We start from the raw sequence: 15007 nt of genomic DNA on the forward strand, positions 1-15007 counted from the left end.
ACGTAATGTTATCAAGAAAGCAAAGCACTGCTACCATGATAATCACAGGCTCTGTGCTCTCATTCCTTTGTTCTTTCTTCCATCCTACCCTTTTTTCTCTTTCTTTTCTGCTTAAAAACTCTTCATAAGATATTGTTACCAAGAGCAATGCAGACAGGTATCCCATATTTGAGATTGGCAAGTCACGCACATTGATGCAAATCAGATCCTGTGTATTTCTTGCACTACACATTCTTTTCTCAGGTCTGTAAATTTTAAAATCATTACAGTTTAAAAAAAAAAAGTGGAAGTATTTACTGTGTTCCTTACAACAAAAAAAAAAAGTAAATATTGTGTAATATAAAATACTGACTGCAACAGAGCAACTTCTTAGCGCTCAGCAAATTGGATTGCATCGTAAAATATATCAATCTAATATAAATACTGTGCATGTTTCTAAGCAATTTCCAACCAGTCAGAAGCAACAAAAACGCCCTGCTTGCTCACCTTGCAATATTTCCCTTGATTCCACCCCAACCTGCAGTGACATAAGGATAAGCACACTGTAAATTGGACTGGATCTTTTGAAGTCTGGTAACAATTCCAATTCAAAAAATCAGGATGTCCCCAAAAAACTTTACACAGAATTACAGTCCATTTTTTCTTTGATGAGGAGGCATGCACTTAAAATATCATCCTAAGTGGCATTTTTTGGCAGCGTGTGGACTACGCTTTTCTTAAAGTAACACAGAGCAAGCTTATAAATATTTTACTGGAAGTGCCCATTGAAAATGGCCACACAAAGTGGCTTGGACCTTTATCATAACAAGCACATGGTGTCAATAGAAAGTTCATGTTCACAGAGCACAATCACAGTCCATGTAATACCACAGAATCACTGATCAATCCATCAGTACAAACACAGCCTTTGGCTATAATTATTGCCAAAATCATTTTTCTGAGTAGGGATAAAGAGGTGTTTGTATAGCAGCAGCAGGCCATAAATAGACAGCATGTGTCCTTGGCAGATCCACATTATGCTCTGCTCACAAGAGCCTGCAGAACATCAGCTGACAGAGTGAGAGGCCAAAACTGGGCTATTCAGACACACTATTTCCCTCTGTTCTCTGTGAACCTGACTGCACATTGCTCTTCACAGCTCTTTCACACCTGATCCCCTTTATATTCTTAAAAAATAGTCAAAACCTGGATAGCCTTTGAATTCTTTCTGTGAGATTTATCAGTCAGAGTTTGGGTTTGAAGCACGTGGATCCTTTTGTAAAAAAGATACCTTACTTGTGGCAGGTATCCTCTGATAATCATGCCACTGTACCTTTTAATAAAGCTACTCAGTCCTTGGAGTTTTCCCATCATGGAAGGCAGTGGTGGAACTAAACTGGCAGGGGGGCTCCCTTCCCTAAATTCTCTACCCAAGGAAGCCCAGAGCAGCAGTGCATCACCTGCACAGCTGGGCCCATGCACAGCATTTCTTGTTCTTGGAACACATCCCTTCAAGAATTATTTAAGCACACCAATTTTACTGCCATTCCCTGCAGCACTGGTTACAGGAAGAAGCACAAAGGAGACTAGCTGATTCCACTGTAATTGTGGCAGGAACAGGAGGGTTTCCCAGCAACTGATCTGTGCAGTACTGGCTCCTAGAGCCCTCCCAGAGCTGGCACCAGCTGAGCTTTGCTGCACACATGCCTGCACAGTAACCACACCAGTCACAGGAATAGCAGCAGGCATCCCTCTGGGGCACAGAACAAATGCTCATTTAAATAAAAGTAATGCTGTTAGAGCAAGGCTGTTTCACAAAGATTCTTACCAACAAGCAAAAGGTCTGCCTACTCAATGTGACACTGTACCTTATTCTTCCCTGACTTTAAACTGCAGCCACACTCATTGGTGATTTAAAAAAAAAATCTAAATCTGCTTCCTACAGGATCAAAGTATTTTGAAGTATAAAGTATGCATGTGTATGCACACACACATATACACGTTTATATTTAAATGAGATATGAAAGTTTTACATAGTTAAATACAACCTGCACTGCCTAACAAAATTAAGGACAGAGTGGTACAAGCTGTCTAGCTCAAGACAAGTGTAAAAAAGTTTAATATAAGATTGGGCAGGTCCATCTGGAACAGCCTACATCCCTGTGCAAGACCACAGTTGTGACTCTCTAGGGACAGGAGTAACACGGTAAATTGTCCTTGGAATTAAAATAAACAGCTTGAATATGGATGCAGGTAATCAGCAAGAAATGCTAAGGGTTGTCAGTCCACTGATACAAAAGACTTTGAGAAGTGCCATCCACAGTCACTTCTGACTGAAGTTTCTTTCAAGTGCTCTTAACAACACCCACAGAGGGAACAAAAAGGGGACCTGATGTGCTTCAACACTTCAACAACACTTCAACACAGACTTCATCACTTCAGTTCTTTGCTCACAAGTCTGTAATTTTTTCTTCTTTTGGTGGTTTTTGTTTTGTTTTTGTGTTTGTTTTTTTTTTACCCTATATATGTGCTAAGAGAGAACAACTGATCACATAAAGGTTTGCTCAAGAAAATACAATAGTCTATCTACTGAAACTGCTGAAAGGAATATAAACCTTCAACCTTTTGTCAAAACAGTCTGTTTTTCTACATCTCTGATTTCTGTTGTTGTTCCTTATATATGTTGCTCCTCACATGGCTTCCCCTCAAGGCCCTTCACCATCTTTGTTGCCCTCCTTTGGACACTCTCTAATGGCTTAATATCTTTCTTATTTTGTGGCACCCAAAGCTGCCACAATATTCAAGGTGAGGCCACCCCAGTGCAGAGCAGAGCAGGACAATCCCCTCCCTCGACCAGCTGATGATGCTTTGCCCGATGTCCCCCAGGACATGGTTGGCCCTCTTGGCTGCCAGGGCACTGCTGACTCACATTCAATTTGTGATTGACCAGGACATCCAGGTCCCTTTCCTGGCACTGCTTTCCAGCATCTCATTCCCCATGTCTGTACTGGGTTGGCCCATCCCAGGTGCAGAATCCAGCACTTTTCCTTGCTGAACTTCCTATGATTGGTGATTGCCCAGTCCTCTCATTTGTTGAGGTCTCTCTGTGGGGCCTCCCTTGCCTTCCAGGAAGTCAGCAGATTTTCCACTTTAGTGTCATCTGCAAATTTGCTTCATATCCCTTCTAATCCTGCATCCAAGTCATTTATGAGGATGTTGAAAAGCACAGGGCCCAAGATGGAGCCCTGTGGAACCCCATTGTGATGTTACACCATTCACTGTTACTCTCTGTGCTTGACCTGTGAGTCAATTGCTCACCCAGCCCATGATGTGTTTATTCATTTTGTTCAGAAGGATCCTGTAAGAGAGGGTATCGAAGGCTTTACTGAAATCTAAAAACATTACATCATCTAGGAGGGTGCCTGGGTCAGGTTGGTGAAGCAGGACTTTTGCTTTGTGAACCTGTGCTGGCTGTGACCAATGACTGCATTGTCCTTCAGGTGTTATTCAGTATCTCCCAGAATAATCCTCTCCATAATTTGACCAGTTGCTGTAGTGAGAATGACAGGCTGGTAGTTTCCCATTGTGCCTGTCTTGAAAACTGGGACAGCGGTGAGCCAGCTTCCAGGCAACTGGGACCTTTCCAGATTCCCATGATCATTCAAAAATCACTGAGAGAGGCCTCACAATGACATCAGCCAGTTCTTTGAGTACTCTTGGATGAATCCCATCAGGCCCCACAGACCATCCAGCTGGAGCAGCAAGTCCCACAGAAGCTCAGGATCAAATGGGAGTTTATTATTCTCACAGCCATGGTCTTCCAGCTCAGGGTTCCCCAAAACCCATTACCAGTGTTGAAGCCCAAAGCAAAGGCATTAAACACCTCTGCCTTGTCTATGTTCTGTTTGTGAAACACCCACTCCCATTAAGTAACAGGCCAATGTTATTTCTGAACTGCCTTTTGCTATTGACATTATTATCCATTAAAAATACAATAACCTGGTGATTTCAATGTTGCCTATCCAGTTACTCTCACACATGTTTACAGTCATCTTATTCTGATATCCCTTTCATTCAATTGCTTCCTCCACACACTGGCTTTTCACAACATCGTCTGAGGCAATACAATTTCAACACCTTTCCTCTTATCACTGAACACACCAGCCTCTGCTCTCTTTCTTCCCTTCTATCCTGTCCCAGTATTTTTTCCATACTCTGGGCATAGATCTAGTTCAGTTTAATATTCTCAGCCTTCAGTCAAAAAATCCTTCTAATGGTATTTCTCCATTAAATGTTGGGAGAAATGAGCCTGTACATTACACACCCTCTCACTGCCCTACTCACGATGCATTAATATTTAATCCCAGTGTAAAAGCCAAGTCACACAAAACCCATGGTACACCACCCTCTGTACAAAAGGCATATGCAAATCAAGGAACTCAAGCAAAGGCAGCAGGAAGCCTGTAGGGATAAACAAGGACCTCCTGACAAAACTCAAATATAAAGAGGAAGCATAAAAGAGGCTGAAGGAGGAGCAGGTGACCCTGGAGAAATGCAGAGACATGGCCTGAGTATACAGAGAAGAGGTTAGGAAATAAAAAGTCCATTTGTAGTTGAATCCAGCAATGGATGTTAACAACAACAAGAAGGATCTTCCTGCACCAGCAGGTAAAACGATCGAGGAAAACACAAGCCCACTGCTGAACAGGGCAAGGAACCTGGTGACAAAGGTCATTCAGAAGGCTGTGGTACTCACTGCCTTCACTGAGACTTGCCTTCAGGAAGCCCAGGTCCTCCAGACCAGTGGGAAAGCCAAGTGCAAGGAAACCCTACCCTAGCTGGAGGAGGATCACATTAGGGAATATTTAAATGAATGGGGGATATACAAGTGTGTGGGGAAACTGGGTGGTGTCGTTCTGAGGCCACTCTCTGTCTCCGAAAGACCCCAGTTATCAGGACAGGTTCCTAAGGACTTGAAGGAAACAAAGGTCACTCCTGTATTCAAGAGGCAGGATCCAGCAAACTTACGGGCTGGTCGGTTTCACTCCCACCCCTGAGAAAGTAACGGAAGAAAAAGTCCTGGAGATCATTTCAAAAATGTGATTGTCAAAAAGTGATTGGGAGAAGTCAATATGGATTTATCAAGGCAAAATCATGCCTGATCGAACTTCATTGCATTATTCAATGATATGACTGGCTTGGTGGAAGAGAGGAAAGCAATGGAGGTTGTGTATCTTGATGTTAGCAAGGTTTTCAATGCTGTATCCCATAAAATCCTTGTTGATAAACTAATGAAGTATGGATTAGACAAATGGACAGTGAGGTGGACTGAAAACCAGGTGGCACTGCCAAGCTCAGAAGATTGTTATTAGCGGCATGAAGTACAGCTTCAAGCCAATTCACTGGCAGTGTACTCCAGGGTTTGATGCTCATCCAACACTTTTAAATGTCTTCATTAAGGACCCAGATGATGGGTCAGACCGTACCCTCTGCATGTCTGCAAGTGATAAAAATTGGGAGGGGCGGCTGATACACCACTCCACTGCAAGCTGGAGACACTGCACAAGTGAGCCACCATGAATCCCATGACATCCTGCAAAGGGAAATGCCAAGTCCTGCACCTGGGTAGGAAATAAGCCCAGGTACCAGCACATTTGGGAAACCAACTGGCTGCAAAGCAGCTTTGCAGAAAAGGACATGGAGGTCCTGGTGGACACCACATTGAATTTAAGCCAGCAACTGCAGCAAAGACCAGAACAAATCCTGGGCTGCAGCAGGAGCAGCACTGCCAGCATGCCACAGCAGCTCACCCACCTACTCAGCACTGACGAGCCAGCACTAGGCTTCCCAGCACAAGAGAGACATGGATATACTGGAGCAAGTCCAGCTCACCATGAATGTGACTAAAGGTTTGGGGCATCTGATACACAGGGAGAGGCTGAGCAGGCTGGTACTGTTCAGCTGGGAGAAGAGGTGGCTCAGACCTGAATGTCTAAAAACACTTGGTAGGAGGATGTAAAGAAGACAGAGTCAGACTCTTCCCAGTTGTATCCAGTGAAAGGACAAGAGCCAATGAGCACAAAATGAAATACAGGAAATTCCATTTAAACCTAAGAAAATAAAAAACTTGTTGACTGTAAGGGTGGCTGAACACTGGAACAGACTGAAGAGAATGTGGAATCTCCTCCCTTGGAGACATTCAAGATCCAGCTGGACAAGGTCCCAAGCACCCTGCTTGGGACCTTTGAGCAGGGGTTTAGACTAGATGATCTCCAGAGGACTGTTCCAATGCCCCAGCAATTCTATGATCCTATGAAAAGTCATGTATTCAAACTTTGAGCTGTTGGATTGGACTGATTTACTTTAAATGTATTTCTGTCTAACAGATGAGCAACATGTTCAGTGCTACCAACTAGGTCTTAAAGATCAGGATACTGCCATGTGGTTCAGCTAGAACTGCATTAATAGTACAAATGTTTTCCAAAATAACTTATTAATCTCAGAGGAAAAAAAAAAGCTGTTACCACTGGGCCCTTAATTACTGAAGGTATTCGTCAGAGACCCGAGAACAGAAAAATTTGTCAACAACTTAAGGGCAAACCAATTTTTCACAAAAAAGTTTTCATGTAATCCCAAAATTAACAACAAAGTCTTGCTGAAAACAGACATTTTAACTGCCCCAAACCAAAGTTTGGTAGGCACAAATGCAAACATTCTATTTGGAGTGCCTAATACCACAGTGAAATTTGGCAGAAGTGCAATTAAGATCCTTGTCTTTTTTCCTCTCTAAGGAAAAAGGTTCTGAGTATACTAGAACTGAAAGGGAAAGCAGTTTCAAGTCATAAAAAGACTGTAATTGCTTGTCTGCTAAGTGGAATAGCTTTTCTGTAGTTTTATGTCATATGGACAAATGTTTTAACTACGCTTTTCCTGTTCTGTGCAGGACAAACTGTACATTTCAAATGCAAGACCAGTAATACTTTCTGAATACACAACCCTGGTACACACCAGCACACGCAATAGAAAGAATAACAGATTTTCTCAGAAGATATTCCAAACAGGCACTAAATATGGATAAACACTGCCATACAGCAGTATTTCCAGATAAGCTTCCAACTCAACATAAGTACAATAATAAAGGTTAGGCAGATGTTAAAAATCACAGAAGTATGTGGGAATGATTTGGATTGACAACTCAAGTACTGAACAAAAAAAATAATGCCTTTATCTTGAAAGAACATTAAACCAGGTAAGAACATCCCAATTTCTGTCATGAATACTGACATGGAGCTATATGTTAGTATGCACATTAGTAATTACACTTTCAATGCCTTACCAATCAATTAGATAGATGTCTGGAGTTAAGTTATTTTTTTTGAAGTGAGCAAATAACTTTGGCAGGTTTTCTTCAAAGAATACCTCAAATGCGGCAAAGTAAGTCAACATCTGGGAAAATACAATGGGGAGAAAAAAAGCAGTTAGCTGTGTTATTAACAGGCTTAAATGCATTATCCGTTGTTGGATTAATGCTCTTTAAAATAGGATCAGATGAACTACATGATACTGTAAAGAGCTAAACATTTATATAATAGATAATAGACAGCATCTACAAGCATGAAAAGTTGAAGATCCACTCTGTATACCATTCTCATACTAAACAATATAATGATTGGTTTGGGTCTTGGCCAGCTTCCTTTGGAAAGAAAAATACCAGCAGGAGACAAGTTTTTTGCAGATTTCTTAAAATAAATATAACAGAATGTTTTTTTTATGCTTGTGGCAGTAATTTAATATTATACTGAACAAAATCCGAGACCCAGTGGAACATAATGAAATACAAAACTAAAATAATGTTGATACTGCACAGCAACAGGGAAGAGTCCAGTAGATTCCAGTCATAAATCATATTCTAACAAAGCTATTTTAATATTCTAATCATATTCTAATACCAATGTAATACCATACATTTTTAAATTAGATAATAATTTATATTGCAAAGAGGAAGAGATGAAGTTCACACAGGAAACTCAAAGACTGGGACAAAACACCTGTGCAAGAGAAACAGATTGTAACTCCGTCTGACATCATAACCCCCAGAACTGCTCTGCTTTTAACACAAAGACTTTTGTGCTACTTTAAAATTCGAGTATTTAGTAAAATTCCATAACAGACGGCACGGAAAAAACAAATCTTCCAATTCAACTAGGGTTAAAAAGAAAAGGTTATTTAGCCACCTCCTTAATACTATAGAGAGAAAAGTTAGGCAAAGTCCTTGAATGATGCAGTAACTACAGTATTCCAATAAAAGCAATAAGGAAAGGCTGTGATATCCTCAAAGTATGAGTTGCAGCAGCATACTTCTCCCCAGAACACCACGGCAGTAACGGGAAAAGAGAATCCTTTTGGAGACACTAGTCTGAAAACCCGACAGATTTATGTTCTGGGGTTTTTTTCCCCAGTTTTTTCAATTGTCCTCAGAAATTTTTCCCATTTCCTCTAAATGAAGTAACAGATGGTGGACTACCTTCATTAACATGGCAAATAAAAAACTGAGCCTGGTAGTCAGTATAAGGCTTTAAGTCAATCAGAGATGGGTGTATGCTACAGAAATAACCAAAGTTACGTAAAATCTCTGAACCATCAGTTACTGAGAAACAGCTTCATGTCAAACATGACACCAGAAATCCAGGAACCCACTTAGAGAACTGTGCACCTGAAACAGCTTCCCAGTGGGGATTTTTAAACACATGAAATCCAAACACCCATGAGATCTGTGAGTATAAACAAGGAAGCAGGTAACGCGTCAGAAAGTTCTGCTTTCACAGTGACCTGCTAACATGCTGGCACCACTGTGAGACAGTTCTACTGGAGCTCTTCCTTTCAGAAGCACTTTAGAGACAGGACCTTACACATAAGTGCTACAATCACATCTATTGACAGTAATGTGGGCAGTAGTACAGGTATCTGTCTTGATCAAATCAACAGTCAACATGATATTTATTCAGTGTTAATTCAAAAGTAATTTAGTTTAATGAAACTAACCAAAAAAAGAAGTTAAATTGGTATAAATTACTATAATTTACACAACTAACTTACACTGGTTTCATTTTTTCATTTATTATACAACAAATCAGTGTTTGTTTATTAAGCTGTAAAACTGACACAAAAAGATGAGTGTAGACAGCAGGTCACTATACTAACCACAGGAAGCCAAAACTGTCTCACTTCAGTGTCACTACTCCCTTTGAAATGTTAGGTACAACATTTTCCTTGGGATGTTAAATCATGGCTTTTGCTTTCATGATATATTAATAATATTTCATCTATCACTATCTCTGCCCTTCTGTAAGCACACACTTATCACAGTCTCTATTTAGACAGGTTAATAGAACTAAACAGCACTATCCAAGAGCACACCAAACCCCAATTCTCTCAGCTAAAAAAATATTTATCTTATTCTAGTCAATTCAAGTCCAAAATCAACTTCCCAAGAACCACATTTACACACTGAATGCATGAGCATGTCCTCTTCTTGCTATAATAGAGACAGCTGATACTGCTACTAGTGCTGTCTGCACTGTGCTGCATCTCCCCATGGCATTTACAACTCATGAGAATCAAGGACTGCAACAGGAACTACACACTGCTTTTCCAGCAGGAAATACTGATAGGATCTCTAGTGTCCTACTGTTTAAGCAATGAAAGTTACTACTGTTGATGTCATGCATTCCCTGCTACAGTAAGATACAGGAAACCTGGTTCTCCTTGCAACAGTCTGTTTTTAGCAACCCATTAGACTACAATAAAAAGCACCTTCAAGACACTTCCGACATTAAGGTGTTTTCAGCTTCCAATTGCTGGAATAATATTCTCATAAATATTCTCTGAGCATCATAAAATAGCTGTTCAAAAAATTTCATTCACTTGCCTATTCAAAAAGGTAAATGGGGTGATCTTTGGTTTAGTTTGACTTTTGAGGGAGTCTGCATGTGTGCGTTGGGGTTTCTTAGTTTATCAAGCATGTTGCTTTAAAATAAATTCTGACTTATTTTCCAAGCTATTGATCCAATAATTTTTTATTTCTTTTTAAACTTTCCCTACACGTTTTCCACAACACATCAATTACAGTTTTCTTGCATACTTACAAGGCCATGGTCCACACGGAAAAATGCCATCTGACAGGGTTTATTTAAAAGGTTAGAAAAAGCAATGAAGGCATCTGCAGTATCCAAGTTCAAGATCAATACTGCTGCTATGAATGACATGCCCTGTACCTGAAGAAAGGAGAAGTATTACCATTCAGCAATGACTGTATTCTTCCAACACTTCCTCATTTTGTCCTCCTGATTACTAGTGTTCAATGCACTCACTGAGCTGCTGAATTTTGAGAAACATTCATAAAAGCAGGATTTTTTTAACTCATGTGACCTTTAGTATCACACGCTCAGAGCATGGAAGCTAACAATCCCCATGATAACTTCTTTCAAAGAATCCAAGTAAAACTCCTAAGATAGGTTAGGATGACAGCACTTTCAAAGACATAGAACAAAGATTTTTTTTTTAAGAATAAGGTGTTTCTAAGCAATTCGTCTTCTCCTAGGGATGGGTCACATATAGCCTTATTTGTGGAAAGCTGGACTTGAACCCTAGAGACAAAGCCTGTGCTTTCCTTTTTCCATCAATTACCAGCAGTTACAGACAACTGCAGTGACTCATTTGACAAACAATACTGTTTTAAGATTTAAACTCTTGTTTCATTTACCATAAGCTCATGACATTGTTCTCTTTTTCTACAAAGCCTGTTATGGAATCCAGGCAAAGCTGTCTCACTCTGAGGGTGCAGTGCTGCCATTGCAGAGTCACATGGACTAAGGTGTGACAGCCATTCCTGCAAACCTGAGGAACCAGCTCCTTCCCAACACAACAGGTTGTTGCTGTGCCAAAGGAAGCACATCAGCTGACCTGCCCTTTGTCTCCTTTCCTGGCAGTCATGTTCAGCAGCTCTTGACAAGCATCACATGCTACCTACAGAATAGAAACATCACCTTTCTACATCTGCCTTGTCTAAAACACTGCTCCTGAACAAAGAACAAGCCTCCATGTATAAGCCTGCTCTGGGAAAAGAGACTAAATGAAGTATCTGAAATCCACTCAGTGCTCTCATAATCACTACTTCAAACACCATAAGGAAGCTCATGTAGCTTCAATGGGCATTGCTTTAGAGACTGGTCCAGAAGCACTCAGTGCTAAGGCACAGAAAAGCCTATCATTTTACCTCAACAGCAGAGTCTCAGACTGATATTAACAATAAGTACTTCAAACGACCAATTTAACTACACCTTCTCTTTGACTTCGATTTTCAAAGTATGTATTTTTGAGTACAAATATGTCCCTTTGAGTTTTCCACTTAACCTGTTAAAAAGCTTAAATTTAGCAAGAGAACTGTTACACACACTTTTCAAGCATGTATTGAAATAGAGGAAAGCACACACAGACCCCAACAAGCTTTCACAAAATCATTTAATATATGCCCTACAAAGGATCGATTAACACAATCCTCCCTCCCCGTAATCCTCCCCCTGCACCCCTGAAAAAAAAAATTCTTTACTTACATAGCCTACATCAGGTCTGTAACAAGTATAGGCTCCTAAAATACTGTGCAACGTATCATGGTAAGGACCACCCTATAATTAAACAAAAACAAGACAATAATAATGGCCCATCTTCGCGAACGAAGATTTGGGGAAAGGTCTTTTACCTTTCCAGCCTGCGCAATGGATTTTTTAGGTGAGACACAGCCTGCGCTGAACTGAGCCCACCCTTTAATCCTAAGGTTCATCTGCCGGGGCCAAGCAAGCTTGGACAATGGCAGTGAGGTCCTCAGGACGTAGGTTTGTTTAGAGTGTCCTTCTCATAGATGGATGGCCTCACAGGGCTAACGGGTTCCATCTGCCCGGGAGGGACTGGGAATCGAACCCGTGGTCGCAGCAGTGACAGTCCTGCACGCTAACCACTAGGCCACCAGGGGTCCCTAAACAAGACAATATATATCTGATTATACAACAAACATGTTAAAAATTCTTCAGTGCTACAAATGGTCTCTATTACTGCTGATGAAGGACACGTTCTTTCCCAAGGCAGCTTAGAACAGCCCAAAGTATTCCAAATAATTTTGGCTTTAAGAGCAAGAGTCCTCCAAACCCCATTTATTAGATATAGGTATTGTTCATCCAATACATTGATTACCTATTAAATACTTATACAAGAGGAATGCAAGCCTAAGAGATTCCTTATAGCTCAGCAGCACTTTGGCAACAGTGTCAAGAAAGCAGAACAACAATGCAAACCACTCAACTGTCCTTAAGACTGGAGGCAGAATTCAACCATGAAGTAAACAGTCAAAACAACAATCTGCCACAACACACATAGAACGTATCAAGAATTACATGTGCAGCTAAAAAGAATTTCACATTGTTGACTATTAACAGCTGCCATATCTTGCACTGAGTACCATGACTGAGAATTTCAAAAGGGAAATTTTCACCCAAAAATGGTGATTTATCACAATCTAAACTTTTTACAGGGCTGCTGAAATCTGTGCAGAGAAGGACAAAATCTGATTAAAGTGAGTCACTAAAGCACACCAAAACCATACAAGTTAAATCAGTCTTGCATTGAACCAAAAAAAGGCCAAGAAATCTTGTTTGCTTGAGCTGTGCTCTCTCTCAGCATCTATTTGCAACCCAGTGATGCTGATTCACTGACTTGGAAACACTCACCTGCATCACTTCACCAGACAGAAACCAGCATGAACTAAGTTAAATGAATCACAATGATTAACCAACACATTGGTTTTTTGTCTCTTCCAAATGTATAAGACAGTACGTTGAGGTTACTCTTTTCTAGATTATTTACAGTTTCCAAAATCTTTAAGAACTTTATCCTCTCAAGATGCTTACTCCTTCAGATTTGAACTCAATGTGCTGTTTCAACCAAGGGACAGGCAAGATTATGTAAATTTAGTTTCCCTGAGAAGTCAAGACAAAAGTTAACATTGCTTACCTGCTGGAATATACAAAGACTAGGAAATGTTCTTGAGATATCCAGTTTTATTAACTCCAAGCTTGCTTCTCTATCAGCTGCAGAAAATCCAGCATCTACAAAAGCCAAAGTTACTGCATTTGTAACATGGATCAGCATACATTCTTCGGGGTTTTTTTATTTTCTAGTAAGGGTTAGCTTTTGCACAGCTCATTTATTTTGATGTGAATGCTAGGGAATAAGGCTACAGACAGAACAATTCCATGAATTCAGCACACAGGCTAAGCAGCAAGTCTGGCCTGACCTAGAGCAACCCTACAGTGCACAGTGACCCTCAATTTGTTTTGAAGTGATGTGGGGAAAGACACAGGGCAAGGCAGGTCAGGCACTTCACTGTTATCTGCTGACAAATCATTAGACAGACACAAGCCTGTTAACCTGTGATCCCCTCACCTCCAACAAGGCTTCCCAGTGACTCCTGCAGTAGCTGCCTCTGTGGAAAGGCTGTGGTGGGAGAGAGAAGTCCTACAGAAGCAGCATTTGATGGATACCACCCATCTCTACTACCATCAGCTCTCCTTTCAAATTCATAGATTTTAGTCTTTGTATGTGTTGTTAAAGATAATGGACACTATCATTCACTCTCCATATATATATCTCATACAAAATATATTTCTATAACATTAGTTTTGTTTCTGATATCGAGGGTTTATTGGTATTCTGTCTGTTCTGGTAAGTACAGATGGGAATTACCTACTGCTGCTTACTGAGTAATCAAAAAACAAGAGCTGTCACTAGCCAATGTTTGTACCAATCACATGAGCATCTACACTCCAGAAAATAAAGAGGAAGTTGGAAACATACTAGATGCCATCTTACTTAAGATGTAGACAATCTTAAGAGAACAAAATAGGGGACTTCCAATTCAAAATATTTTTCTGCTTATAAATGGCAGTATATGTGTTCTCCTTTTTCTGCTCGGCTCAGCATAATTACTTACCAAAGGCAATTTCATTTGCATGTAGTTTTATACTCTCTCAACACCAGACAACTCTTCCAATTAATTAGTAAATCTCAAACCTCTTTGTCTGCAAAAATAAATTGCTGCTCTCTGAAACACACCCCAGAGATTGGCTCAAAGCTGCAGTAAGGGACTAAAATACAACTTTCTGCTTTAATTTGAGTTTCAATTCTAAAACTACAGATGCAGAAAAATATTTTAGTGTTGCAGTTCAAATGATAATCCCCAAACTTCCCCAGTTTTGCTACAAATTTATATCAAAATAAGAGCCGTACCTAGAGATTGTTTATAAAGAAAAATTAATAAGTGTGCTTTATAAGAGACCATCATTTCAGTGAGAATGATACAGTTATTCCTTGCTTCCACAAAAGGACATTTCCTTTTTACCAGAACAAATCTTCACAGACGAAATTTTTTGTTTAAAATAAGTGATTTGCATTTTAAGGAACGATTTCACAAAATCTCTTATTCTTTAACACAGCATAAATCATTTGCAAAGAGCATACCTTCACATTCTACTTCAGCCCCTCCTGTGCTAAGTGATCGCCACTTCTCTTTGGCACGAGCCAGGCAAATATCATACAGTTCTGGACAAAGTAAAACAGAAAACCAAGTCCATTATTTGAACATGCTCGTGTCCACTACCTACCACATGGGCAGTGCTGCCCTAATCCTAACAAGTAACATTACTCTCTAACATTGTAGCTGAACTTCTGACGAGGTTATGGTTTTGAAAGACTTGTTCCACCGACCTTTAAATTCAGATTAAGAGAAAAGGAAAGGCAATCCAGGCATAAATTGCATTTTATGTTCAAGTATTTACTTTTTCTTCCAGAGCACGGATATTCAAAATTATAGTCTGAATGGATAATTAGGCACGTCTAGCAAATTCCACATAAGAACTACTGCCAAGGTAACTAAGCCAAGAAAAGCACAGAAAAGCAGCACCATACAGCAGGAGTAGAG

The 15007-nt window shown here is 40.2% G+C and overlaps 1 protein-coding gene across 6 annotated transcripts in view; it reads right to left on the reverse strand.

Annotated features, from left to right (window-relative positions):
• TBC1D14 (TBC1 domain family member 14) overlaps positions 1-15007 on the reverse strand; it is a 67226-nt gene that overhangs the window by 4619 nt on the left and 47600 nt on the right. For all 6 annotated transcript variants that reach the window (XM_027686379.1, XM_027686380.1, XM_027686385.1 and 3 more), the window contains 5 exons: positions 14548-14628; positions 13042-13136; positions 11592-11663; positions 10125-10253; positions 7316-7425 (listed from right to left, as the gene is read on the reverse strand). In XM_027686379.1, coding sequence (XP_027542180.1) covers positions 7316-7425; positions 10125-10253; positions 11592-11663; positions 13042-13136; positions 14548-14628 — 487 coding nt within the window. The remainder of the gene's footprint in view (positions 1-7315; positions 7426-10124; positions 10254-11591; positions 11664-13041; positions 13137-14547; positions 14629-15007) is intronic.

This window comes from Neopelma chrysocephalum, unplaced genomic scaffold (genome assembly GCF_003984885.1).
Source record: "Neopelma chrysocephalum unplaced genomic scaffold, ASM398488v2 Primary Assembly neopelma1_71, whole genome shotgun sequence".
In the NCBI taxonomy this organism is placed as follows: Eukaryota; Metazoa; Chordata; class Aves; order Passeriformes; family Pipridae; genus Neopelma; species Neopelma chrysocephalum.